Source organism: Brachyhypopomus gauderio, chromosome 16, assembly GCF_052324685.1.
Source record: "Brachyhypopomus gauderio isolate BG-103 chromosome 16, BGAUD_0.2, whole genome shotgun sequence".
Lineage (NCBI taxonomy): Eukaryota > Metazoa > Chordata > Actinopteri > Gymnotiformes > Hypopomidae > Brachyhypopomus > Brachyhypopomus gauderio.
This window is the reverse complement of record NC_135226.1, coordinates 171,861-198,515: the sequence shown is the minus strand read 5'-3', so window position 1 is coordinate 198,515 and position 26,655 is coordinate 171,861. Positions and strand designations below refer to the sequence as shown.

Below are 26,655 nucleotides of genomic sequence, written 5' to 3'. Positions count from 1 at the left end.
CAGATGATTAGCCTTTAATATATGTAACTACACACTGAAGTGACAAATGGAAAACACTACTACCATGTGTTTGAGTGTTTAGTTTGTAGTCTACTGTGAAGGTCTGTCATGAATATTCACAAATATAGGGGTTATTTCTGGTTATTTCAGAACATTTATACCATAAAGTAAAACACAATTACAAGGGGAAGGTTTGTTTTGGTTTTGCATGAACACTACATCAACACATGCTGTATATACTGTAAACACATGAACAACAAAAATGACATAAAAAGAAAAACACAAAGACAAAATAGCTTCAAGCTTCCTCCATCACCTGCTGGATGGATTTGCGTTGGGGGGGGGTTGGCGACCCCCTCCATGCCAAAAAGAACTCAACAGTAATGGAGAGTTTGGAGGAGGTGAAGCACCACAAATCGTGTTTGTTCTGTGAACCAGTTTGTACTGGATGAGTGTGTTGTGCTCTGTGTTGAGGAAGGTGATGATGTGCACAGTGTTGTAGGGACCAAGAGTGTCACGATGATGAACACTACCATTCTGGATAATAGCTGCACACATTGCACTCTGACAATGGTACGATGTCTTATGATGTTCATTACAGTATAGTACAACAGTATGAAATGGGCATAATGTTGCCAATGCTGTGTGGCACAGGACACTGGACTATCAGTGAGTGGACAGCACAGCAAACTTGTGCATATTCATAATGCAGTTGTTTCACACTGTCACTGGCCCAGTCTGGATAGACCCACTGAATGGATGTTACTGATGGTGACGTTGTCAGTAATGATGTGCTGTTGTAGAAACATGTAGAAACGTATGCTGTTGTTTGCTCTGACCATATTTATGATGGTCTCTTCTGTTCTGAGGTGGAGGTCTTCGTCGCACAGCAAGGACTAGTCTAGTAGTGCAAAAACATGATGTAGTATGTATAGTGATTAGGCTTTGATGTCTAAAGATTTGTAAAAATGAGCTAGTAGTGTTGTAACCTGTGAGGACTGGGTATGAATGTTGGTAGGTGAGTGGAACCTGCTAAATATTTAGCACACCAGGTCAATAGATACATGGGTTAGTGGTTTCAAATATTGTGCTATAAGGACCACTTTTTGGGTGCAAAAAACAGTAATCAATGTGATTATTTATTGTTGTTGTGTTATTATCTATTCACACATCATACTTTGGGCATATTTTTCATGTAGTGGCATTTTTAATGTACATTTAAAGGACAACTGCTCACAGGTTGAGGTTTCCTGGATCAGTTCCTCGTGAGCAGAATTAAGCATGACTGCAGCAATAAAAGACGGACTCTGACGGACTGGCAGGTAACTACATTTATGACGTCCTCTTCAGAGTCCTGCAAAGTCCCTGCTATTGCCAAGCTCTGTAAAGCAGAAGTTGACTTAAAACATTGGCATGTCACTGTCCTTGGGCAGATAATAAAATAAGCTTTAGAAACTTCTCATGAACAATTACTATTCATGGCTGCATATAATTCTCAGTAAGGAGTATTTAAATGCATTGAAGTCACAGAATCCACAGAATTGCAGAATCATTCTGTGATAGCTATGCAATTAATAAAGCAGTATAATCTTTTTCAAGATCATGAATCTCTCCCGTTGTGTCAGTTACTATTAAACAGCATGAAATCTCATAAATCTCTATTATTTATAATCTTTAACTTCAGTAAAGACAGATAACTGCACAGAGTCATTACTCACAGTGAGAAAGCATGCTCATACAGCTTCTCTGGACACGGATATATCTCTAGTTCCCAAACCACAAATCACTGAATGAACTGACCCTGCCACTGCATACACATATAAAGCTGAGAAAGACGGACGCATTTCCTTTCTGCACTAGAATTTTAAGTTGGCCACAAGTTTTGAAATATTGTTTTGTAATATATATTGAGGTGGTCCAGGTGAGACGTGGTTCAACCCGTTTTGAACCATTGTCAGTCTGCTTTAACTCCCATCAGTAATGCTAATGTAGCTTTTTGTTGTGTTTGTTGAGGCAGGTTCTTGAGCCTGTGCGTCATGACCGTGTCCTACTCTCTGGAGGTTGCTAACGCCAGGTTTGCTGGCTTCACCAAGCTGCTCCTCAGATGGAGAGGCAGTATCTACAGGCTGTTGTATAAGGAGTTCCTCGTCTTCTGCCTCCTCTACAGCCTCTTCAGTGTTACGTACAGGTAACGTCTCTCAGCATCATCACAGCTCCATTCAGTCAACATCAAGAATAATAAGAATCACGAGTTTTCATTCCTGTAGTGTTCAGTGTTTTCCCTGCTCTCTGCTGGTCATCAGCAGATTCCTGATTCAGTGAGCTGGATCTTTGTGGCAGGGCTGGTTAAAACTCTCAGAGCAGAGTGCCTGTTACATGTGCATTGCAGGTGTATCCTCACTGTTGACCAGAAGGGCCTCTTCGAGAGGGCTGCTCGCCACTGCAACAAGTTCGCCAAGCTCATCCCCATGTCTTTTGTTCTTGGTACGTCTATCATTTGGTAGAGTGGTGTGATAAGATCTCCCAGGTCTGACACCACCCACCGTCTCGTGTCCAGGCTTCTACGTCTATCATTTGGTAGAGTGGTGTGATAAGATCTCCCAGGTCTGACACCGCCCACCGTCTCGTGTCCAGGCTTCTACGTCACACAGGCGTTCCAGCGTTGGTGGGGCCAGTACACCAGCTTCCCGCTGCCCGACAACCTGATGATGGTGGTGTCTGGAAACGTCCACGGTACCGACGAGCGTGGTCGCCTCCTCCGACGAACGCTGATGCGCTACGCCAACCTGTCCTCTGTGCTCATCCTGCGCTCCATCAGCACACGCATCCGCAAACGCTTCCCCACCCTCGAACACATCGTGGAGGCAGGTAGGAGCCCAAACCTCCACACTGCTTCACTCTACACTCACTGGGTAATGACCTTGGCTTACCTACAACAGACTCTTCCTGCAATTATAATGTCATATACCCCTTTACCAAAATGAAAGGATATACCTGATTGGTAATGTACTGGAGCAAACACTAAAAAGTTTTTTTATTAATCTAAAACTATTGAATAGATTACAAATGACAAAACACCACTGGTTTGAATGTAGGGTTTATGACTGAGGAGGAGTTGAAAACACTCAATCATTTGCACTCGGACTTCAATAAATACTGGATGCCTCTGACGTGGTTCGCCAACCTGGCCTCTCAGACGAGGGCGGAGGGCCGTGTGAAAGACGACATCGCCCTGAGGCTGTTGATGGACGTGAGTGCGTATGCTCAGATCTGGTCCGAGACCTCCGGATGAGCCGATTCACCTCTGTGTGTGAGAACTCTGGTCTAACTGCGTTTCTCTGTCAGGAACTGAATAACTACAGAGCCAAGTGCAGCATGCTGTTCCACTACGACTGGATCAGTATCCCGCTGGTTTACACACAGGTAAAGACCAAAAATAGAAACTACGTGATTCTAAAACATCTCACAAAGCTGCTGTTGAAAACACTCTTCAATTACAGAATTTATATATACATTGATGTTTCCTATGAAAATTCCAAATTCAGCTTTTCTGCACCACTTGTAGCCAAAATTGCAGATTGATGCTAAATGTGGTTGTTTTTAATAGTCCTCATTTAGAGCAGTAATACTTTAAAAAGTCACATTTGTCAGCTTTTAAGTATTGTTTAATAGTTTTGTCATTGCACATGTGAAGATTGAACCAATCGTTATACTGTTTATAGTGGCCTGTACACTGTCTCCTAGGTGGTCACGTTGGCCTGTACACTGTCTCCTACGTGATCACGTTGACTGTACACTGTCTCCTAGGTGGTCACGTTGGCTGTACACTGTCTCCTACGTGGTCACGTTGGCTGTACACTGTCTCCTAGGTGGTCACGTTGACTGTACACTGTCTCCTAGGTGGTCACATTGACTGTACACTGTCTCCTAAGTGGTCACGTTGGCTGTACACTGTCTCCTAGGTGGTCACGTTGACTGTACACTGTCTCCTAGGTGGTCACGTTGGCTGTACACTGTCTCCTAGGTGGTCACATTGGCTGTACACTGTCTCCTAGGTGGTCACATTGGCTGTACACTGTCTCCTAGGTGGTCACGTTGGCCTGTACACTGTCTCCTAGGTGGTCACGTTGGCCTGTACACTGTCTCCTACGTGGTCACGTTGGCTGTACACTGTCTCCTAGGTGGTCACGTTGACTGTACACTGTCTCCTAGGTGGTCACGTTGGCCTGTACACTGTCTCCTAGGTGGTGTCTCCTAGGTCTCCTAGGTGGTCTCCTAGGTGGTCACGTTGACTGTACACTGTCTCCTAGGTGGTCACGTTGACTGTACACTGTCTCCTAGGTGGTCACGTTGGCTGTACACTGTCTCCTAGGTGGTCACGTTGACTGTACACTGTCTCCTAGGTGGTCACGTTGACTGTACACTGTCTCCTAGGTGGTCACGTTGGCTGTACACTGTCTCCTAGGTGGTCACGTTGACTGTACACTGTCTCCTAGGTGGTCACGTTGACTGTACACTGTCTCCTAGGTGGTCACGTTGACTGTACACTGTCTCCTAGGTGGTCACGTTGGCTGTACACTGTCTCCTAGGTGGTCACGTTGGCTGTACACTGTCTCCTAGGTGGTCACGTTGGCTGTACACTGTCTCCTAGGTGGTCACGTTGGCCTGTACACTGTCTCCTAGGTGGTCACGTTGGCCTGTACACTGTCTCCTAGGTGGTCACGTTGACTGTACACTGTCTCCTAGGTGGTCACGTTGGCTGTACACTGTCTCCTAGGTGGTCACGTTGACTGTACACTGTCTCCTAGGTGGTCACGTTGGCCTGTACACTGTCTCCTAGGTGGTCACGTTGACTGTACACTGTCTCCTAGGTGGTCACGTTGGCCTGTACACTGTCTCCTAGGTGGTCACGTTGGCCTGTACACTGTCTCCTAGGTGGTCACGTTGGCTGTATACTCTTTTTTTGCGTTCTGCCTAATTGGACGGCAGTTTGTGAAGCCAGAGAACGACGATGAACACAAAGTTCAGGTTGACCTGTACATTCCAGTCTTCACACTGCTGGAGTTTTTCTTCTATGCTGGATGGTTGAAGGTATATTTGTAAGTAAACAAACAATGAATAAAATGGTGAAACTACAGGGGGTGTGACCATGTTTCATTAAATGTTTGAATAGGTAGGGGAACTGATCATCAACCCATTTGGGGAGGATGATGACGACTTTGAAACCAACCAGCTCATTGATCGGAACATTCAGGTTATACGTATTTAAGTTCTGCAGTACTGCAGTTTCTGGTCTCTCCTGTATCTGTAGCATTCCTGGTCTCTCCTGTATCTGTAGTGTTTCTGGTCTCTCCTGTATCTACAGCATTTCTGGTCTCTCCTGTATCTGTAGTGTTTCTGGTCTCTCCTGTATCTACAGCGTTTCTGGTCTCTCCTGCATCTGTAGCATTCCTGGTCTCTCCTTTATCTGTAGGTTTCCATGCTGGCTGTGGATGATATGCACCAACAGCTTCCTCCGCTGGAGAAGGACAAGTACTGGACAGATAAGGGGTTCAGTCGGCCCTACGGACCAGCACAGCCAGTCTTCATGGGATCCACTTATGACATGAAGTATGACTTTATATTTCACCCAGTACACATCCACACTGTAATTCAGTCTTTGGGACCTCCAACCTGTTACTTGTTAGGACTAACAAATGTTCATTTTTTAACCTGGAGTCACGCAAATGCTCAGGCATTTAATCTTTTGTGGAAATATTCTAATTATTGAACTTACTGTATTTGTATTTATCAGGACACCTGATGATGAGATTGAGGACGCCACAACCAGCTATCAGCTGCTACCAGTCAGCGTGTGGCCACCTTCACCAGGAAAACAAGGAAAGGGCAGAGCTGCAGGGAAACTCTGCTGCTGTACTAAACAAGCAACATGCAGAAAGAACCCACCAAAAGACCCTGAGATCTCCACCACACCCACGAAACCACAGCACCCTGTGGACACACCAGTGCTGAAGAGTCCATGTGCAGTCACTGTGGATCTTGAAAACACAACCCTAGCAGATGCATGACCTGTCCAATCACTTTCACAAAGCACATGTAGTACTAATAAAACATCTTTACCCTTTTGCTTTGAGACGAATTTAAGACTAACCAGATTTTTAAGAGTTTTTCAGTGTGCCCAGGTTTAAAAAAATCCACCCATCTACTTTCCAACCGTAACCATTAGGAACAGAAAACCATTTTCCATCTTTTATTTATATATAGGTAAACTGAACCAGGGTTGTTAGAGCAAAGAAAACACTAATTTGTGCAGGACTGAGCCTGTAGGTCTAAGTCAGCAGGTGTGGTTGGAGGTTGATTCTCTGGAGGACGTCCTCGGGCATGCAGAACACAGGGTTAACAGGCTTTATGTGCTCATCCCCCAGCAGAGACAAACCAGCCACACCAAACAGGGTGTGGAACGGGTCCACCTGTATGTACAATGACAACCCAAAGGACACATTAGGATCACAAACTGAGTGTGTGTGCATGAATGTGTGTGTGTGCTCTGCCACTAGGGTCTGTCCTCTCTCTCCCCTTCCTGCACCCCATTCAGTCCCCCAGGGGGCTGTGGATCCTGGTAGAGAGTACGCTGTGTGTGATTGGCTGCCACTTCTCACTGGCGTGTGATTGGTTGTGTAAGATTTGTACCTGTGTTAAAGTTGTAAACCTTGGGTATCTAGAAAGGCACTATTTAAGTTGAACATTCATTCACAATCTGCATTTAAGAACTGCTTCTATTGTATATATTATACTGAACATCTACACTGTTGTACTGAGCATCTGTCTCTGAACTTTGAAGAAAGATTCTGCATTGACCTGAAGTAATCCCCTCCAGGTAACACTAACTCACACCTGAAACAGCTAAAATACACTGCTGAAGTCAGATCAGTGTAAATCATCCATTAGATCATTATTAAATATATTATTCAATAGCTCTTCCGTTAGGCTATATAGTCAAATGCTAGGGGCGCCGTCTGTCCAGGGGGAATGCGTTCTTTTGTTTTTTTTTTTTTTTTTTTTTTTTTTTACAAATGAACAATTAATAAATGACAGGGGTGATAGTGGGAAAAATTCCTGAGCCTGAACTTTTTCTGAGCGGGGGGGGGGGGGGGGGGGGTGGAGTGTTAGTGTACCATATTTAGAATATTTAATAATTAATCTTTAAATTAATTAATAATAAATAAGTCAGGTAATCATTATAGTGAAATAAAAAACTAATTTCTATTAATATTCTGAGAAAATGCTGTAACCTAAAGATTTATATTAGACACAATATGTTAAAAACAGGCATGATTAATTATTTATTCATTACTGTTAGTAAATTATAGGATACCAGACAACTCAAAGAAATTATGCAAATAAAGTTTAAAAGAATTACAAGTATTATGATTATAGTTAGTTTATATATATATATATAATTTAATAAATGTAATAAATATTTTGTGATGGTTTATTAGGACATACATTTTGTGCTTTTGTTCATGTATTACACCTTACGCCGTAAGGCGGCCAGGATGAACCAGATCGTCTGACCACCTGTACCGGCTCAAAAAAAAACACTCTTATATTTCTGATAAAAATTTAACTTAATCAGAATAAAGATAAAATACTGAATTTGTCTTGTATCTACCTCTGAAGCTCTTCCGATGTCTGAAATACAGGCGGTCCCCGGGTTACGACGTTGATCCGTCGTAAATTTGTAAATCGGTGTAAATCGGAACATACGTACATACTGTACGTAAATAACGTACTATACGCAGTTATCCTATCCTAAAGCTAGGCTTTTGGCCAATACCTTTATCCATAGCTGCGTTTAACTAATCCTGACGCCGCGCACACCAAACACCAAGTTCCGTTTACGACGCAGAACCACTTAGGTCCAAACGAGGCTTTATACAGTAAATGGGAGATGTGTAGTAACCACGAAAAATCGTAACTTGGGAACCTCGTAAGGATCATAAGGATCATATTTCGGCCTCAAAACATATAGCATGCGCGCGCGTGTGGTTTATCATTATGATTTGACGGATTTTTCCCCTCCTCAAATTTTTTTTTATCGCGGACTTGTCGGTACACCGGAATTCCGGCGTGGCGCCTGAAAACTATAAGGCCTGTAAATGTGAAAATAAGCAAAGTCCAGATAATCATAATTTTAGTTGTTTAATAATATGTCACTTTAATAATTATTATAATAACACACAACACCTATAACCCGCACCCCCCCCCCCCCCCCCCACTTCGTTACAGTCAACATCACAGTGAGTGACATCTCCCCGTAAAGATGTCAAAAAGGCAGAAGGTAGAAAAAGGAGAAAAGATGAGGAAGAAATGCAGCAAAAAACCAGAGGTAATATAATATGAATTAACACTATACTGTATGTTGTACAGTAAAAGTTTTCAGAAAGGTAGTTACTAGTTAACAAGTGATAGCGTCGTTACCCCTCTAAACTCATTAAAGAAATTTGAAAAGACCTCATAACACCCCCATTTTCACTAAATAAGCAGGTCTTAATCCTCGCTGATTAGAGAAAAAAAAATGTACTGCAACAATTTTCCAATACTGTCATCATACTGCCCAATCCTAGTAGGTGCCATTATTAGCTTAGCAAGTTTTTAAAATAAATATATATTAAAACACACGTATGCTCCTCTGTCATTGCAGATGCATTTTGAAATAACAATGTTGCAGTAAGCAAATTGCACCAATTTGTGTTTATTTTTTTAAATTAATATTCAAGTTGTTCTCTGCACTACTTTATGTAAGTTTTTAATAAAAATATATTTTGTGCAACTCCTTATTTCTTGTTATATGGTAATATTTATAATTCATTTGCTTTTTGTTTTTAATACCGATTCAATCAACTCAGTGTTTGATGATGCAGGGGGCACCAACCAAAATCTCACCCAGGGCACCAGGTCAAGGCCGGCTGTGTGCGCGCGTGTGTATGTATATAAACACTCTTACACACACTTATTTCCTGCGACCTGGGCTGTTAGTGTGCTGCAGTGCTCCCAAGCCCTGATGACTGAACATAAAAGCCATGACAGCTCAGGCTTCTATTGAAGTTATAACCACTTACAGTTCAATGAATGTCTACTCAACTCAACAAATTAGGTCTCAATAAAAACAAGGACACAATGCAACACTTGCAAGTCTGTGACAAATCTTGATTTAAGTGTCCACAGCCAGAACATGTAACCCTTCAGACACCCTGCTGTGGTGTGTAGTCAGACTAGGACACACTCTTGATTAGCTGGTGTTAGCACATTGCTATGCCATTACACGAAGACAAGTACAAAATGTGGGGGCATTTTCCTTTTATTGATGGTATCAAACAGCTGTACATTTATTTGCCTTTCTTGGCCTTGATCTTCCTCAGGTAGAACTCCAGTTCTTTCCCCTCCAGAACGTACCCGTCAGCTCTGCCGCACTGTCCGGGTCTGGAGGCGATGCAGGCTGTAGGAGACAAAAACCATCATTACACCGCAAACCAGAGACGCGCAGGTCTCACACCACCTTCACGTGTAGGTCAGAAAGTGGTAAAGGTTCGTCACTGTTGTCAGTAGCAGAACTGGTTAAGTTTTCATCACATGAACACTGGAGGTTGAAGTGGAGGAGTTTGGGAAGTGAAGTTCTCACCCAGCAGCTTGCCCTGCTGGAACTGCTCATCCAAGATGCCACTGATCTTGCTGTTCTTCCGACGCTCATCAAACTTCTTCTGAACCTTCTTTGATCTCTTCTTGTTCAGAATATCGTCCTCTTCAGGAGTCTAGAAGAAAAATCAAATGAGCATTTTAAAATAAACCAACCAAGAGCCTGAGACGGCGCCAGTGCGTCCTGCTCCTGATCAGCGCGGCTGACGCCGTCCCAGACAGAGGACGCCAGTGATGTGTTTGTAGATTTCTAGCATTCACAAAATCTACATTGATCTGTCTTGCTCAGACAGAGTGCCTCATCCACACAGAACTGCTGTTAGGTGTCAATCAAACTTTACAGAGCACAGACCCCAAAAGCACAGGATCGAAGCTTGAAGAAACAGATTTGTTCCCATCTCTCACAAACATTAAAACCACCATCACACACAAACCCAAACGTACCAGTTTTGCACCCTTTTTGCGTCCTAGAGGGAGGGCGTAGTGGGCCTCATACCACTGCCTGAACGGAGCGCTGTCGACTAGCACCACACAGTTCTTCACCAGGGTCTTGGTCCTCACCAGCTCATTGTTGGAGGCGTTGTAGACCACATCAATGATTCTGGTCTTGCGCGTGCAGCCTGTTGGACGGAAATACTGCTCCTTACTTCACGGATGCTAAACTCAACTCATTCTGAACAGACAGCAGCAATGCGTACAACATACAAGTCTTTTTCAGCGTTGGAACATTGTTGTCCATCACACATATTCAGTAGCAGAACTGGACAAGTTATCATCATTAAAAGACGAAGTATTTGTTGAACCATCCACAATTCACAGATGCCACCATTTTGAATAACTTACACTCTGAGCCCCATGAGAAGTTCCCCACGTCGAGCCTCAGGGCGCGGTACTTCTTGTTACCACCATGGACTCGAACTGTGTGGATGCGTTTAGGCCCGAGCTACAACACAAGGTGGAGCCAGTTGGGACTTTTAGCAGCCACATGTTGGACAACAGCCCACAAACGACCTACATTGATACTACGGCCATGTGTCAGTGTAACTATGACGAAATCCTAACATTGGAAGGTCTAAAACTTTGACCAAAACAGTCAAAAAGACCGACCTAAGGACGTGTTTACATCACTCACATGGTCCGGACCCAAGGCGCTCACACACGTGGCCCGTTTACCTTGGTGTTGGAGGGAGGCCGTCCGAGCTCGTACTTCCTCTTCTTGTGGACGGGTTTGCGCTTCCCTCCCGTCTTACGGCGTTTGTGCCAGTTGTCCCTGGAGATACCTGGAAGGAGACAGACGGTGAGTGTACGGACCCGGTGTAGGTCCAAACCCTCCCCACCAGGCACTCGAGTGTTCAGTTCTCCAAGGTGAGTATCCGCATGTTTACATCGGATCCGCAAAATGGATCATCACGCACTCGAGCAGAAGAACACCGACCAGAACTAGACCTGAACCCGACCAGAACTAGACCTGAACCTGCAGACCTGAGACCAGTGTGAGATATTCACCCTACGCTGCACATGCTCGCTACTTCAGTCACGTTAGAATCCACTACAAACCCCACAGCCAGGTCTGGAGGTGCACAATAACGTTTTAAATGTCAACTCGACACATAACGCGATATACATGTATAGATGTACACGTATATAAATGTACAACATTGTAAACTGGACATTTCACAGCAGCGCCGCCATCTTGAGACATCTCACCATTCCCTTTCCAAACTCCTCAAATCCAGTGAAAATAAAACGCATAATACAATCCAATATGCGTACAGGTCTTTTGTGATCCGTTTATAAAACAACTTGGTCTAAAGATTAAAACAAAATTTCACATTTGATCGGACAGATGAGAACAGATTCTTCTTAGTACGAGGTTGTGAATACATACCCATTCTCAGGCGCCGGCTAGAAAGAGGACTCGCAAAGGATCATGGGCATGTTTCAAGGACTCACGTATCGCGAGATTTCGTGAGACGTCGGCGTACGTGTTTCTCGCTAGTCATACACTATATTCTAGTCATATATTATATCATTATTATCAGCCATTATATTCTAGTCATATATTATATCATTATTATCAGTCACTATATTCTAGTCATATATTATATCATAGTCAATATATTCTAGTCATACACTATATTCTAATCATATATTATATCATCATAGTCACTATATTCTAGTCATATATTATATCATTATCATAGTCAACATATTCTAGTCATACACTATATTCTAGTCATGTTATTTCATTATCATAGTCAATATATTCTAGTCATACACTATATTCTAATCATATATTATATCATTATCATAGTCACTATATTCTAGTCATATATTATATCATTATCATAGTCAATATATTCTAGTCATACACTATATTCTAGTCATATATTATATCATTATTATCAGTCACTATATTCTAGTCATTTATCATAGTCAATATATTCTAGTCATACACTATATTCTAATCATATATTATATCACTATCATAGTCACTATATTCTAGTCATATATTATATCATTATCATAGTCAATATATTCTAGTCATACACTATATTCTAATATATTATACCATTATTATCATAGTCACGGCATACGTGTTTCTCGCTAGTCATACACTATATTCTAATCATATATTATATCATCATAGTCACTATATTCTAATCATATATCATTATCATAGTCACTATATTTTAGTCATATATCATTGTTATAGTCACTATTCTAGTCCTATATCATTATCAATCACTATATTCTAGTCCTATATCATTATCAGTCACTATATTCTAGTCCTATATCATCATTATCAGTCACTATATTCTAGTCATACACTATATTCTTTCAGAACATTACACAGAGTACCCCCGCCTGGTAACCAGCTCATTGGGTTCATGTTATTTATTACATTTTCTTTTGTGCACCTTTGTATTCTTATTCACAGGTACTCACAAAATAGTGTAGAAATAGTATCAAAATAATATAGAAATCTGAGCTTCAGTCACCACATCTGATAGATTCAGAGACTGAAAGCATCCTTAAGTATTAGAAAGGTACAATGTAAATGAAACTATCATTTTAAATAAACAATAGCTACCAATAAGCATTGCTGCTAATAAGTCACAGCTTGCAGACGTATTAAAATTACCCAGCAAACTGTTGAACTAGAGCTGACCTGTATTTTATACCCACAGCACTCCGAGTGCTTCACACTGCTTGTTCCTCTGCTCTACGAGAGATGTTTGCTCCTTTCACATGTCATGAGTCTCTTTGGCAAACCAGCTCAGTGGTTGCCAGTAGCAACACCTTTGGTAAACCGGCTCAATGTTTATTCATAAACTTCATTTTCCAGTTTTAAGTGCATATTATAAAATCCCCATTTATTCATACAATTTTAAATAGTAAAACTTTGTAAATGTATTATTGGTCTTCAGTGGAGCATATTTGTGGTGTAATTTTGTTTTGTACAATGTAATTAAACCATTTTATTAAGAAGTCTAACTAAATCAACAGTGGGTAAAACAGAACCATATTTGTTCTCTCTTTATTCTGTACAGCTGCAATTAGTAACAGTGTGGATATGGTCATGTGAGTAATAATAGGTACAGGTAATGATGCAAAACAGAAACCCCGGGTGTAAAATATGTAAACAGGATGGGAGGTGTCACTCTTCCCAAGGACTCATGTCTGTGTCTATGGCCACACAGTTGTACGCAGCATAGCGAAGCTTCTCCTCACAGACCTTAGCACTACACACACACACACACACACACACACACACACACACACACACACACACACACACACACACACAGGGAAATAGATAAAATTCAAGAGAAAGCAGCAATTTCGGTGCCTCATATGTATTATATATTTCACAGGACAAATCAAAGTGTTGGTTTAAGGTCACCTTGGGTATTTGGGTAAATAAAGTGTACTGGAACAGGTTGAAGACTGCGGAAGTGCATCTGTAGTTTCAGATCTGGACCAAAATGACAAAATGCTTCATCATTACAAGAAAAGATGAACACATGGAGATAACGGAGAGGAACCCATCTTACCCCTGTTTGTCGGGAAAGATGTAGATTGGGGCAGGAAGGCGACTTCTACCCGTCACAAACCTCAAGAATCTACTGCGGTCCTCTGATACATGAGCACAAACGTACATCAGCAACATGGAGACCCACATTCGCAGGGTCAGTCATGGATCTGATAGCCAGTAAGGGGACTGAGGAATGTACTGACCATTAGTGAAGTTGGTCAAGGCCTCCCACAGGTACTGAACTCTGATGTCTGTCTGTTCTAGGTCCTCATATCGGGCTGTTGGGTACCAACACCACTCAGTAGAATTATTACATGAAGGTAATAACATTCTATATATTGTATAATGTTCAAGAAGCAAACTGAATAATTTGGAGAACAAAGCCATGCGTAACTCTCGGCTCTAAAGGTGCCCTGGTCTTCATGGTCCAGGCTGTGATAATGAATGATGAATGTTTTAGTCAGGCCTGTGACACCAGATATGGCCCCTGACTTACTGAGTCGTTTAAGGGCCTCCACTGTGATCTCAGGGTCTCCACACACTTTCTTCTCCACCTCTTGCCACGTCAGAAGATCCAGAACAGCTTGTGGCACCACCTTCATTAGGCCTGCCTGCAAAGCAGCTATCTAGAACACATAACAGAGCACAGTTACACAGAACCCTTAAACGCCACGCACAGAAAAAAAGCATGTTCCAGTATGGTGTGTGTGTGTATATATATATATATATATACATATATATATATATATATATATATATATATATATATATATATATACACACACACACACACGTGTGTGTGTGTGTGTGTGTGTGTACCTGCTCCCGGCTCTCCTCCAGCCTGGCTTTCTGCACCAGGCGGACAAACTCCATGCGGTCCTGGTAGTGGACCACTACTGCACTGCCTCCTGGGATCAGCTCCACGAGGCGGCCGTCACTCAGCGGTGTGGTGTACACCAGCTCCTGCCCAAACTTAAAGTCGAAGGTCTCCTTATCCATGTGCTCCATAGCCTCCAGTAGCTTCACCTACAGATGCACAAAACATGCGTCGATACAAAGCTGACAGCATCGTCCCAGGTGGGTGAGCCACAGTACACCCAGGCCTACAACGAATGTAACGCAAAGCTAATAGCTGCTGGTACGTTGTTAAATCAGGGCTTGCTGACCAGGACGGAGTCCACAGCGGGGAAGTCTTCGTTCCAGCTGACCGCTTCTCCGATGAGCTGCTTCCACACCAGCCCTGGCAAAGCCACAACCTGAACACAGGAACCCAGAGAACAGACCAGTACAACCGGACATCAGAACGCTAGACTACATCTACAAGAACAACCTGACATCAGAACACTAGACTACATCTACAAGAAGCTGGCAATTAAAAACTGAAACGAAGCACTTTGAAAGTTTCTCTGGAAAAATAACATCTGTTAAATGGAAGAAATATAAATGAAATCACTGAATCAATCCACAATTCAGATATCAATGGTTATGCTTATATATTTATAAAATATGTAATTAATTCCTGGAGACCTCTTTGTGAAGCCTTTCAATTTTTTTACATCAGCTTTGAGAAACTAACAAAGTAACTGTAATAGTGCATCCTAACTTTCTCTGTAAAGGCAATATGGACAAAACCTCCTTGTAGTCAGCTCACAAGACACTGACCAAGAAGTCTTTCCCACGAAGAGCTGCACCCATGAGCTGCCCGATCCACTCAAACTTGTGGAACTCTCGACATGACGGGTTTGGCATGTAGAAATCTCTCGCTTCTCCACCACCCTATAGCCAAAAACAACAAAAATGAAACAGAGTCACTCTGCACTAAAACCAGCCAAGACGAAATGGCCACTCATAAATGTGAAGTCAGTCTAGGATGAAGGCCTATAGTGTTTGACCACATTTAGATGGAAATACCCTCAGGTTAAAGCTGACATTTTACATCAGAACTTCAAGGTCACAGTCTCTACTCAAATGTGCTGGGTTACAGAGCAAAACAAAGTAAGACTCCTAATTTTCCAGTCCAGCTACTTAAAGGCTGCACATTATTGGCCAAATATCCCCAACCATAAATAAAGAGTGGCACGATACTCTTTAGGCAAATATTCCTATTATCTTTTGTAAAAATATTTTCATTATACAGCAAGTGTTACGACTGTGTGTTCATGTGGCGGCCCGTGTGGACTGCCCTGTGGTGCGGTGCGATCCAGGCACCTGGTTGGAGGTTCTAGTGAAGAAAGGCAGGGGTACGGGGCACTCGGCCGAGCTGGGGCACAGCTCCTCAGACATGTCCGCCAGGCTGTCCCGGAAGCCGCCCCCTAGGCACCATACAGAGGGAAAGAAGCTCAGCTTTCTTTAACACTGACACACTGAGGCAAGCACGGGCACACTGAAGCACTGTCAGCCATCTTGATTAGTCCAGTTTGGTCCTGTGTGGCATTCCCACCACAGCTAATGTGCAAACATCTATGGTTTCTTCCAGAAGCTTTGGCCATAAAGGTTTGTTCAGTTAGTGTTTGTCTATTTAGTTGTCTCAAGTGAACTATCCCAGAAACACATTAGGCATTAGTTTCCGTGTTGAGGTCATGTCAGACTGAACCCAAAGAACAAAATTAAGTGACCACTTTTGTTTAATAAATAGGTTACGTTTATGAACTGAACCTGCTCTGTACGCTACCTTGATCAATGATCCCCTCTGCGATGAATTTACATTCCCACCACTGGTCATGACGAGCAGGCCATCTAACACCAGGAAGACGTCATTTAGGTCACACACAAGGACAGCAGAACCAACCCGTCTTCTCGGAGTCCCACACAAGCTTCATACCTGTAGTCCAGAGTCTTCTCATACTTATCCGATGGCTTCAGACCCTCATACACCTTCAGAACAGATCAAAAACATGTGTTATTTAACATTGAATAAGTAACATTGGGTTAACATTGAAAATCTTAAGATTAAATAGAGCTTGGGGGAAACGTGCCTGTGTGAAAACGGCGTTCTTGCAGGTGGGGTCCAGGCCAGGGTTGTCCCGGTGTTCCATGGCCAGCCGGCGGTTGATGTAGAGGCGGGGCATGAAGTTGGGCTTGCTGGACTCAGAGTCCTTCAGGCACTGGAGAATGAGGGCTGACCTCCGTTTGGACAGCAGCAGGAACTGTTTTATGACCTGCGGGGACGATTATAAGACATTGTTCACACTTCAGTACTGTTCTCACCGCAGCCATGCGAGACAAAGCCCAAGAACACAGATGAAGAAAAAGCTTGGAACAAATCAATATAGAAACTTAAAAGTACAGTCTAATGGGCTGGAGTTTAGGAAACTGGAAACCAGAAAGAATTATATCAGATGAAACACACAAGCATAATTTATACAGATTAAACCACAAGAGTATATTTTACTGATAACTTCACTGCACTTTCATCCACACAACAGATGTTGATGGCAACAATGGAGATTGTCAACATTACTGTCAGATCTGGCAAAATTACCTCCAGCTAATAAGTTAGAGATTACCTCCCACTCTAATAATCTCCCCAATCCAGCACACCTAATCCATTGAGAAGGGCTTGCATTATGTCAGACCCAATCTTAATGAGGATCTCCAGAGCTGGCCAGACCTGCTCTCTAAGCTTCTAATAAGACAGGATAACTGGGGAATTCATCTGACCACGACACCTACTGGTACCTTTGTGCTGTGTTGAATTACTCACTTTAATCTGGCTAAAGGTGCAGAGGCTGTAGTCCCAGGCGGGAACCAGATGAGACAACAGGCTGTCCAGGAGTGAAATGAACCTAGAACACACACACACACACACACACACACACACACACACACACACACAGTTTGCACAGTTTGCTGAAAATTAACTAAACTTTATTTATGTTTAAAATATCCTACCATTATGTTGTGACACTAGCACAATGCATGCAAGAAAAAATAGCACAGAAAAAGCACCAGCACACAGGGTTGGATGAGGGAACAACATTGTAGCACATGTGCCCTTCATGTAGGTGAGCACTACCTGAGAATGACCAGCGTGCGGCGGTAGAGGACGTCGGGGGGTGTGCCTTCCAGCCGTGGGTAGCGCACCAGGTGGGGTGACTGGAAAACGTCAGCATTCAGACCAAGGTCACGTTCACATGATGACTTGATCTTCAGGCCTCTGATGCGTACGTCGATGCCGCCGTCTGAGTGAGAGAGTCACACTGCTCTACACTGCACAGAACAGGAGCCTCAAGAGGAAGATCAAGTGGGCTACACGTGTGCTGTGAGTCTCACCTCTACACTCCTCAATCCTGATCTCGATGACTGGCAGGTGGACGGTCATGTCCTCCAGAGCACACACATCGCCAATCAGACTACTGTGAGTGAAGATGAGAACACACAACATGGGCCGCAAGCTTCAGCTTTGAACCATAGCTGAACACCTTAGAACTTAGTGAGGAACTCACTCGTCTATGGTGATATCGCTGTATTTCAGAACTTAGTGAGGAACTCACTCGTCTATGGTGATATCGCTGTATTTCAGAACTTAGTGAGGAACTCACTCGTCTATGGTGATATCGCTGTATTTCAGAACTTAGTGAGGAACTCACTCGTCTATGGTGATATCGCTGTATTTCAGAACTTAGTGAGGAACTCACTCATCTATGGTGATATCGCTGTATTTCTTCAGATTATCTCCTTCCCCACCATGCACGGTCACTCTTTTGGGCATGTAAGTGTCGTCTGTTGAATCCACTGTTAATATCAGTTTACTAAAGAAAGGACAAAGTTGTGAATGAAAACAGAGTAAATGACAAAAAGACCATGTGAGAGTAGACCATCTTGTTCTGAGCCCCTTTATGTGGCTGGGTTCCCTGCAGTAGTAGGTGGTGACCCCATGACCCCATGACCCTTACTTCACCACAGTGCCTCTCTTCATGTGCAGGCGGATCCAGTGCTGGCCCTGCATGCCGTCGCTCTCCCAGTACGTCTCCGAGTCTCCGTCCGTCAGGCAGCTGGTGCCGCCACTCGGGTCCTCCTTCACAAGAACACGCTCACTAGCGCACCATAACACGCTCACTAGCGCACCATAACACGCTCACTAGCGCACCATAACACGCTCACTAGCGCACCATAACACGCTCACCAGCGCACCATAACACGCTCACCAGCGCACCATAACACGCTCACTAGCGCACCATAACACGCCGTCCGTTGTTCAGGGCGGCAGCTCTAGTAAGAGAGCATGCGGTGTTCAGGGCGGCAGCTCTAGTAAGAGAGCGTGCGGTGTTCAGGGCGGCAGCTCTAGTAAGAGAGCGTGTGGTGTTCAGGGCGGCAGCTCTAGTAAGAGAGCGTGCGGTGTTCAGGGCGGCAGCTCTAGTAAGAGAGCGTGCGGTGTTCAGGGCGGCAGCTCTAGTAAGAGAGCGTGCGGTGTTCAGGGCGGCAGCTCTAGTAAGAGAGCGTGCGGTGTTCAGGGCGGCAGCTCTAGTAAGAGAGCGTGCGGTGTTCAGGGCGGCAGCTCTAGTAAGAGAGCGTGCGGTGTTCAGGGCGGCAGCTCTAGTAAGAGAGCGTGCGGTGTTCAGGGCGGTAGCTCTAGTAAGAGAGGTTACGGTGTTCAGGGCAGCATCTTTTGGAGAGCTGCCCGCTGGACCACAGAACACGGGACAGTCAGCTGTAATTATTAAGTGGGCGAATCCACCTCATCAATTACAAAATGCTGATGCGCTTCAAACCCTCTCAGCACGCCACTCGTTACCACACTGTGCTATTTTCATTCAGCAATGTTTTATAATAATAAGCAGACGAGGTCAGTAAAGCTGAAGGGGCTGTTACTTTCTGCCCGCCCTGCCGTACCGAACACGAGGAGACGTCGATGCTGCTCACACACTGCTTCACGCTGCCCAGGTTTTCATCTTCTTTCCCGACGTGATCGTAGAAGTAGTGAACGAGGTCCTCGTCACACTCGAACGTCCAGGTAGGAGGAACATATCTGTGGAGAAATGCTCAGGCTTATTCACAGAAAGCTGTGGAGTCAGTGCTAACTGGTTGACACTGGATTTTGTTCATTTTTTATGCTAATGGCCTCTCCAAACTCTATGACTTTCTCAGAGACGCTAACGGATCTATTCTGATATTCACACAGCCGCCTCTTCCATTTCACACACACACGCCCAACACACACCCAACACACACACGCCCAGGTCTGCTCACCTGAGCTTCTGCACAGCTGCTTCGTCGCGCTCCGCCACCTTGGGCCGGGCCCCCAGGTGGGAGCAGCTCTCCGCATCCACTACCTGTTCCCACCTAAAAGCACATTTACTGTCAGTCATTCCTCAGAACCCCTGTTCACTGTTAAATACACTGACAAAACACACCACAAAAGTTTTGCTGATTTCAGTGTTAGGGACTCTGTACTACCTGTGTTCTCTGAGATTCACTTGACCATACACCTGGAGGTCTCGGGTACGTACCTGTTACAGGGCTTGTGGTCATAGCCAAACAGCTGCTGTTGCCTGCTGACTGTATCTGGGTGTTCAACGGGCACAAGCCTGTCTCCTCCCTCTGCGTGTTTACAGGCCAGGATCCATCCCTCCTCCATGTCCACATCACTACGGTGCTCCTGCAGCTGCTCCTGAACACACACACACACACACACACACACACACACACACACACACACACGCGGAGGGCTTGAAGTGACGTGGCCCAGACCCATCCAGGTCTGTAGAAGGCTGGGGAAGGGTTTACTATAATGATCTGTCCGTGTTTCATCAACATCGTGTCCTTATATAACAAAACTTGTAGACTAGTGTGAATATTCACCACCACACCAGCAAGGCTCGTGACGTCATGAACCAGGAAGTTGTCGAACACACTAGTGCAATTTACATGTTTTATCAACCATTTAACCCGTTTTATCAACGCCCAGAACCACGCAGGTCATGAAACACCAACATGTAGGACGTTGGTACCGTGGTATCGTGCGGTACCTTGCTGATCTTGACCCAGAGGCCGTGGCTGTTGTAGTACTCCTCCCCGGACGTGCGCACACACGTCCCCTTCCTCGGCTCGATGCTGCACCTACAGAACTTCTTGTTGGGCGCCTGGTTCGGGTGCTCCCACACCGGCACCAGCGGCTTCCCCCCCGAGCCGCCGGCGGATGCCGCCGACGAGGACGCCGAGTTTGACGACGAGTCTTTACAGATTTTGTAGCAGACCTCCTTCGGAACATAACACAGGCTGTCGGGCAGCGGCGCGCCCGTCCTCAGACACCCCACACAAGTGTTCAGGAACCGGATCCGTCCCAGCAGGACGTGCGGGCTGTCGCCGGGAGACATCGCCCTGGCGTTAGCCAGCGAGCTCGGTACCGCCACACACTCGCTCGGTACCGCCACACACTCGCTCGGTACCGCCACACACTCGCTCGGTACCGCCACACACTCGCTCGGTCAACAAACCATTACACGCCTCAAACCCTCCTCGGTTTACTGTCACGGGTTTGCTGAATCGTCTACCGGCCCAACACTCAACCTCGCTTCGCGTCTTTCCTCGAGCAGACGTGTCCGCGCGCCACGGCGGCGTTAGCCCGCGAGCTAGCACCTGTCACGCGCGTGTACCGGGTCCACAGGGCGTTCCGCGCGCACGCGCACGCGCGCCTCCTCCCCAGTGTGGTCACGTGTTTATCTCCCCTAGCCTGACTCACAGATCAGTGTGCACCATCATCATGTTCAGTGATAAACACAATAAAACAAACACAAAACAGGACACGTGGTCAACACCACAGGTAGTAATAACACAACAGCCTACACAATACTGAACACGTTTGCATTTCTGTTCTAGAAAACATGCTGGCTAGCTATATTGATTATGTTATTATCTAACATATAAGTTGACCACATAACATGAAATGAGAAAAAGATTATCTAAGAAAATGAATATATTATGTATTTTTGTTATGAAATATACATGTGATTAGTCAGCCAAGACATTACATATTCTAAATTATAATACAAAACTGAACTATATTACATCATATGTAATGTGTATGGAAGGCCGTAGTGGCAAGTCTAGTAGGCCATATGTTGGAAAGAGCCATTTTTCTATTAATAACGCTATTGTTTTAGACTCATACAATAAATCTGATATTTGTCATGCTGTTATGAAATATTATCATTAACATTATTGTTATGCTGATCTGTAATTCAAAAATATAGAATATTTTCCTTTATTTCACTCAATCCTTAATTGTAAGATGTGTCTACATATCCTGATTCTTGTTCATTTCTGTATCTATGTTACGTTTAGTAACATAAAACATAAACTGTCTCGTTAAACTAGAGTAGATATATAAATGAACGAATACATAACTCATGTAACCTACATTTGTTTCAAACACGAACCTGAATAAGGTGAAGTTAAGGACTAAGTCTTGGGTTCATTCAAGTTTAAAAAAGGTTTCTCAGGTACAGAGTGCTGGGGTCAAAATGCAGTGAATGGCCTATAAAAAGAAAAACACAAAATTATTCAGCTTTGAAATGTAGTATCACATCTATAAAAACGACCGTACCATATTTGCAGAGCGAGCCTGCTGATATAAGTGGAAGTAGGTGAGAGGTATCTGATAAGAGCTCATGTGATCAGACCCAACACCAGCTTCAGCCCCCACCAACTACGTGCGACCGACGACTAGCAAAACGTCAACGGTAACAATGCTTTTCAGTACGGTAAGCGACGAAATCTGCTTGCTATTATTATACAGTTTTGATAGTTTGCTGCCATAGTGCATATTTAATGGTTAATAATACAATAGCCCAGCTGGGTTTGGGTTAAATAACTGGCGAGTTTCCTGCTAGTATCAGCTGCACGAATAGCTAGTTAGCTGGTTTGGCCTAGGTCGTTTAAAGGATTTTACGATGTTGTTCTTTAGCTAAACGTATTAATGTTAAACGTAGCATTAATGTCATAATCACACATGATGTATTGTGAGTTATTGTGTTTACCATGCCTGATCGGTTTGTGTTGGGTGTGTATTGTGTATTTCTGCAGTTTTTGAAGTGTGCTGCTGCATCAGCGCTGCGGTACCACAGCACTGGAGTGCGAGCCGGAGCGCGAGCCGCCGCTGCAGCCCACGCGCACGGAGGGTTCAGCTTTGGTGTGCGAACCTCCAGCGTCTCACTTTAAATACGTGCATTATATTTAAAAACGCGGAGATAAATCACGTTCGCCTCATTGTCCACAGATCTTACTGACCAGCAGAAAGAGTTCCAGGAAGTAGCCAGGAAGTTTGCGCGAGAAGAGATTATTCCAGTCGCATCAGATTATGACAAAAGTGGAGAAGTGAGTGTATCACTTGTCTAATCGCACCACCCACACGTTTATCCGAGTCGACTAATCACCTCCAATATCCTGTTCGTAGTATCCAGTCCCTCTTATTAGGAGGGCGTGGGAGCTGGGCTTGATGAACAGCCATATTCCAGAGGACTATGGTACGTCAATATATAACAGAGTCAATATGTAGTCAAATCATATTTGATCCTTTGTTACAGTCATTATGGTCCAGAATGGTTCTTGAAAATGTGTTTCTGTTGCTGTTGCAGGAGGTTTAGGTCTGTCTAGCTTTGACGCCTGCCTCATCACAGAAGAGCTGGCCTACGGATGCACGGGCGTGCAGACGGCCGTTGAAGCCAACTCCCTTGGAGTAAGTCAGTGTTGTAGGGCTGTAGTGCAGGAGTGCACCATCACAGTCAGCCACAGCACCGCAAAGTGCCCCTCTACCTCACTTAACTCGTAAGATAGTTATTGAACTTTCCATTAGAAGGTCTTGGTATACCAAAGCAAGGGAAGCATGATGTTGTGCAGTGGAGTAGTGTGAAATTACATTATGTGCAAATGCACTTGAAGTTAGATGGAGAAGGTTTTCTTTGCCACAAAAGCTCACAGCAGTTAGGAAGTTTGTTTTGCATACTTTCTGTTTTCTTTTTGCAAACGCTCTATTGCAGACATTATGATGAATGCTGACATACACACGTGTCTAGTATATAAACTGCACATACCATACAGATCTCATCACTTTGTGAGCGCTGACAACACGTAGTTAGTTAATCAGCTAATCACCATGAAAATGCAAGATTGGCGTGTGGGCATTTGGAGTAGGGATTGTAGAACCCCCTGTGTTTCCACCCCACAGCAAATGCCAGTCATTATTGCTGGTAATGATGCTCAGAAGAAAAAGTATTTGGGAAGGATGACTGAGGAGCCACTGATGTGTGTAAGTATTTGATTCAGTTGTTTTTGACAGTGCTGCTTTATCCATGATAACTCCATGTGAACTCCGTGTGTGTGGCGCTGTGATGTTTTAAGGCCTACTGCGTGACGGAGCCTGGAGCTGGCTCTGACGTTGCAGGTATAAAGACTCGTGCTGAGAAGAAAGGAGATGAATACGTTGTCAATGGGCAGAAAATGTGGATCACCAATGGAGGAAAAGCGAACTGGTATATTGACTGATAACTTTTTATGAAAAGTAATTATTTAATTTTTAATGGTCATAAGTCTCTCAGCCAAATATGGTACTAATATTAACTTTTGTATATGTGAAGGTATTTTCTGTTGACTCGCACAAACCCTGATCCCAAGTGTCCAGCCAGCAAAGCCTTCACGGGCTTCATCGTCGAGGCCGACACACCTGGAGTCCAAATTGGCAGGAAGGTAAGAACTTTTCATCCACGTAACGTACAGTCCAAGGGCTGTAACGGCATTTTGAGATGACATCCAAAAGTGTAACTGTTCACATGTTCCTTGGTCTGTTCCCAGGAAATGAACATGGGTCAGAGGTGCTCGGACACGCGAGGCATAACGTTTGAGGATGTGCGAATCCCCAAAGAGAACGTCCTGATTGGAGAGGGAGCTGGCTTCAAGATTGCTATGGGTGCTTTCGACAAGACAAGACCTCCAGTAAGCGCCTCCGTGTTCTTAACTACCCGTTGGAACGTCACTGTAACTGAGCTGTGTACCATACTCTGGTGCCCTAGGAGAAGATAGCACCTGTGGACTGTGTCCACGAATAACTGTTGACAAGAAAATGCGTGTTCCACCAAAACTGGGCACTAAGCAGCTAGCGTAGTTAGAATAGGGTAGAGCCAGAAGCTTTGCAGTATTAAGCTATTTTGCCATAAGCATTCCTGTGCTTTTCTTTGCAATGTATATTTTGACACTTAATTGTGGATGTTTGTGGATGCACTGTTTGTTTCAGGTTGCTGCAGGGGCCACAGGGCTCGCCCAGAGAGCACTGGACGAAGCCACAACGTACGCCTTGGAGAGAAAGACTTTTGGCAAGCTTATCGCTGATGTATGTTAACACGTACCCAAAGGAAAGAAGTATTTGCCTTTGACTTATTTCTTTGTCTTTTCTGTCAGTAGCTTAACAGGTGTTTGTATCTGTTGTGTCTATGGATCCTACTAAAATGCTGAAGTGAACTTGAACTCTGATGATTCACTCTCAGTCCTGGAACCTTCTTCACAGTCCTGGAACCTTCTTCTCAGTCCATGTTTTTGTTCTAGGCTTCATTGTCCCAACTCCCAATATACCTTGTGGTCTTGGTGAAGGAGTGAGGAGTTCTTGATTTGGAAGTTTGGATTCTGTCAGATTTACTGGTATAGTAATAGAAGTGACTGTTCACAGCATCAGGCGGTGTCGTTCATGCTGGCGGAGATGGCCATGAAGGTGGAGCTGGCCAGGCTGGCGTATCAGCGGGCCGCCTGGGAGGTGGACGAGGGCCGCAGGAACACGTACTACGCCTCCATCGCCAAGGCCTACGCCGGAGACATCGCCAACCAGGTCGCGTGTGATGCCGTGCAGGTTTTCGGGGGGAATGGATTCAACAGTGAATACCCGGTGGAGAAGCTGATGAGGGACGCAAAGATCTATCAGGTTAGAATTCTGATTACTGCTGGTGTTGATTTTTATGTCTGCAGGTGTGTTTGTTCAAAGCTCGATATCAACCTCAATATGGTTTTTAAAGGGGCATAAAGGATTTTGTTAAGAATAACTTGTTTTGTTTCCTTCTCAGATTTATGAAGGCACTGCTCAAATTCAAAGGCTCATCATATCACGAGAGCATCTTGGCAAATACAAGCAGTGAACCTAAACCTCTCCAACAGGAGCACGTCAGTTTATTCATACAGGAGTTTGAGATTAATGTAAAAACATAATCACGGTCATTCACTGTCCAATAACTGACATCACACTTCATAATTATCCATCCACGTCCTGGTCACAGGTGGCGTCAGACTAAGCCGAGAGGCTCAGGCCTGCCTGTCCCCTGCCGCCAGCACTGTTGTAATTGCAGTGAGACCTGCCTGCCATTAGAGCAACTTTTAGTGCTGTGCTCCTTTAATATATCAATGGTTTCAGTGGTTCTCAGGTTATTCAGAATGCTAGTTTCCTTCAGAGTAGTAAGTCATACCCACCTGCCTTGCAAATTTTTGTACATTTATGTAGATTTTCTTAACATTCTTAATAACAGTTAAAATGAACAAAATTGTGTGAATGGTGCAAATATTTTTTTCTTCTAAATGCCGTGCTGTTCAAATAATAAAGAAGAACAATGCCCTCTAGGAGTTATTGTTAATTATACAATTGGTGTTGCTTTTGTATGCACTGAAGTGGTAGTACTTTGAAGAAAGACTGACTGAAACAAATGAATTGTTCATGAACTGGCGATGGTTTCTATTTGTTAAACCTTATTTTGCAGCCTACCTGAAGAAAATAAAATCTTGCAGCATTCACAGACATATCTGCAGATTAATTTTAACTGGCCCAATATAACAGTACTACCAATATATACTGTGTATATACAGCAAAACAACGTAGCAAATTTCCTCCAAATCGTCGTGATATTTATATAGGGAAGACCGGGTATGGTTGTAACACTTTTTGCATCAGA

The 26,655-nt window shown here is 44.1% G+C and overlaps 4 protein-coding genes and 2 non-coding genes across 9 annotated transcripts; 2 read left to right on the top strand and 4 right to left on the bottom strand.

Moving 5' to 3' along the window:
* The first annotated feature begins 2,025 nt into the window (after positions 1-2,025).
* Positions 2,026-6,068, top strand: best4 (bestrophin 4). Its single transcript, XM_076977239.1, has 9 exons — positions 2,026-2,188; positions 2,390-2,484; positions 2,635-2,868; positions 3,096-3,250; positions 3,346-3,423; positions 4,936-5,091; positions 5,174-5,254; positions 5,474-5,610; positions 5,795-6,068. The coding sequence occupies exons 1-9, from the start codon at positions 2,037-2,039 to the stop codon at positions 6,066-6,068; spliced, it is 1,362 nt and encodes a 453-aa protein (XP_076833354.1). The 5' UTR covers positions 2,026-2,036.
* A 3,277-nt stretch (positions 6,069-9,345) lies between these two features.
* Positions 9,346-11,635, bottom strand: rps8a (ribosomal protein S8a). Its single transcript, XM_076976908.1, has 6 exons — positions 11,585-11,635; positions 10,870-10,976; positions 10,540-10,639; positions 10,141-10,316; positions 9,683-9,812; positions 9,346-9,499 (listed from the first exon to the last, which is right to left on the bottom strand). Exons 1-6 carry the CDS (start codon positions 11,586-11,588, stop codon positions 9,390-9,392), a joined length of 627 nt encoding a protein of 208 aa, XP_076833023.1. The 5' UTR covers positions 11,589-11,635; the 3' UTR covers positions 9,346-9,389.
* Positions 10,408-10,480, bottom strand: LOC143478494 (small nucleolar RNA snR61/Z1/Z11). Its single transcript, XR_013121759.1, has one exon. It is a non-coding gene; the product is annotated as a small nucleolar RNA snR61/Z1/Z11 (small nucleolar RNA).
* Positions 10,726-10,831, bottom strand: LOC143478493 (small nucleolar RNA SNORD46). The gene has a single exon (XR_013121758.1). It is a non-coding gene; the product is annotated as a small nucleolar RNA SNORD46 (small nucleolar RNA).
* Positions 11,636-13,221: 1,586 nt separating the features above from the next.
* Positions 13,222-21,051, bottom strand: hectd3 (HECT domain containing 3). Of its 4 annotated transcripts, none has more exons than XM_076975794.1 (21): positions 20,704-21,051; positions 20,185-20,345; positions 19,925-20,017; positions 19,568-19,703; positions 18,631-18,752; positions 18,373-18,486; positions 18,008-18,090; positions 17,751-17,916; positions 17,439-17,520; positions 16,711-16,893; positions 16,557-16,609; positions 16,407-16,471; positions 15,944-16,047; positions 15,398-15,511; positions 14,902-14,991; positions 14,555-14,761; positions 14,232-14,361; positions 13,939-14,013; positions 13,755-13,836; positions 13,604-13,675; positions 13,222-13,442 (listed from the first exon to the last, which is right to left on the bottom strand). In XM_076975794.1, the coding sequence occupies exons 1-21, from the start codon at positions 21,049-21,051 to the stop codon at positions 13,358-13,360; spliced, it is 2,565 nt and encodes an 854-aa protein (XP_076831909.1). In that variant the 3' UTR covers positions 13,222-13,357. The 4 variants fall into 4 exon arrangements, with proteins under 4 accessions (XP_076831909.1, XP_076831911.1, XP_076831910.1 ...); XM_076975796.1 differs by having other exon boundaries at positions 18,008-18,087; XM_076975795.1 differs by having other exon boundaries at positions 18,631-18,749.
* Positions 20,939-26,501, top strand: acadm (acyl-CoA dehydrogenase medium chain). The gene is made up of 13 exons (XM_076975798.1): positions 20,939-21,077; positions 22,292-22,437; positions 22,760-22,865; positions 22,953-23,050; positions 23,130-23,199; positions 23,311-23,411; positions 23,901-23,981; positions 24,074-24,204; positions 24,310-24,418; positions 24,524-24,664; positions 24,963-25,058; positions 25,392-25,640; positions 25,780-26,501. The coding sequence occupies exons 2-13, from the start codon at positions 22,423-22,425 to the stop codon at positions 25,849-25,851; spliced, it is 1,269 nt and encodes a 422-aa protein (XP_076831913.1). The 5' UTR covers positions 20,939-21,077; positions 22,292-22,422; the 3' UTR covers positions 25,852-26,501.
* The last annotated feature ends 154 nt before the right edge of the window (positions 26,502-26,655 follow it).

Excerpts from the sequence above, each read along its gene's own strand:
- rps8a (XM_076976908.1), bottom strand. Across the intron at positions 10,640-10,869 it reads GGCCTCCCTCCAACACCAAG|CTCGGGCCTAAACGCATCCA; the intron begins GTAAACGGGCCA and ends CTTGTGTTGTAG. Across the intron at positions 10,317-10,539 it reads CTTCTCATGGGGCTCAGAGT|GCTGCACGCGCAAGACCAGA; the intron begins GTAAGTTATTCA and ends TCCGTCCAACAG.
- hectd3 (XM_076975794.1), bottom strand. The coding sequence starts at position 21,051 with ATGTCTCCCGGCGACAGCCCGCACGTCCTGCTGGGACGGATCCGGTTC. Across the intron at positions 20,018-20,184 it reads GACCACAAGCCCTGTAACAG|GTGGGAACAGGTAGTGGATG; the intron begins GTACGTACCCGA and ends ATGTGCTTTTAG. Across the intron at positions 13,443-13,603 it reads TATTTACCCAAATACCCAAG|TGCTAAGGTCTGTGAGGAGA; the intron begins GTGACCTTAAAC and ends GTGTGTGTGTAG.
- acadm (XM_076975798.1), top strand. Across the intron at positions 23,051-23,129 it reads ATTATGACAAAAGTGGAGAA|TATCCAGTCCCTCTTATTAG; the intron begins GTGAGTGTATCA and ends TCCTGTTCGTAG. Across the intron at positions 23,412-23,900 it reads TTGAAGCCAACTCCCTTGGA|CAAATGCCAGTCATTATTGC; the intron begins GTAAGTCAGTGT and ends TCCACCCCACAG.
- best4 (XM_076977239.1), top strand. The coding sequence starts at position 2,037 with ATGACCGTGTCCTACTCTCTGGAGGTTGCTAACGCCAGGTTTGCTGGC. Across the intron at positions 5,255-5,473 it reads TCATTGATCGGAACATTCAG|GTTTCCATGCTGGCTGTGGA; the intron begins GTTATACGTATT and ends CTTTATCTGTAG. Across the intron at positions 5,611-5,794 it reads GGATCCACTTATGACATGAA|GACACCTGATGATGAGATTG; the intron begins GTATGACTTTAT and ends TGTATTTATCAG.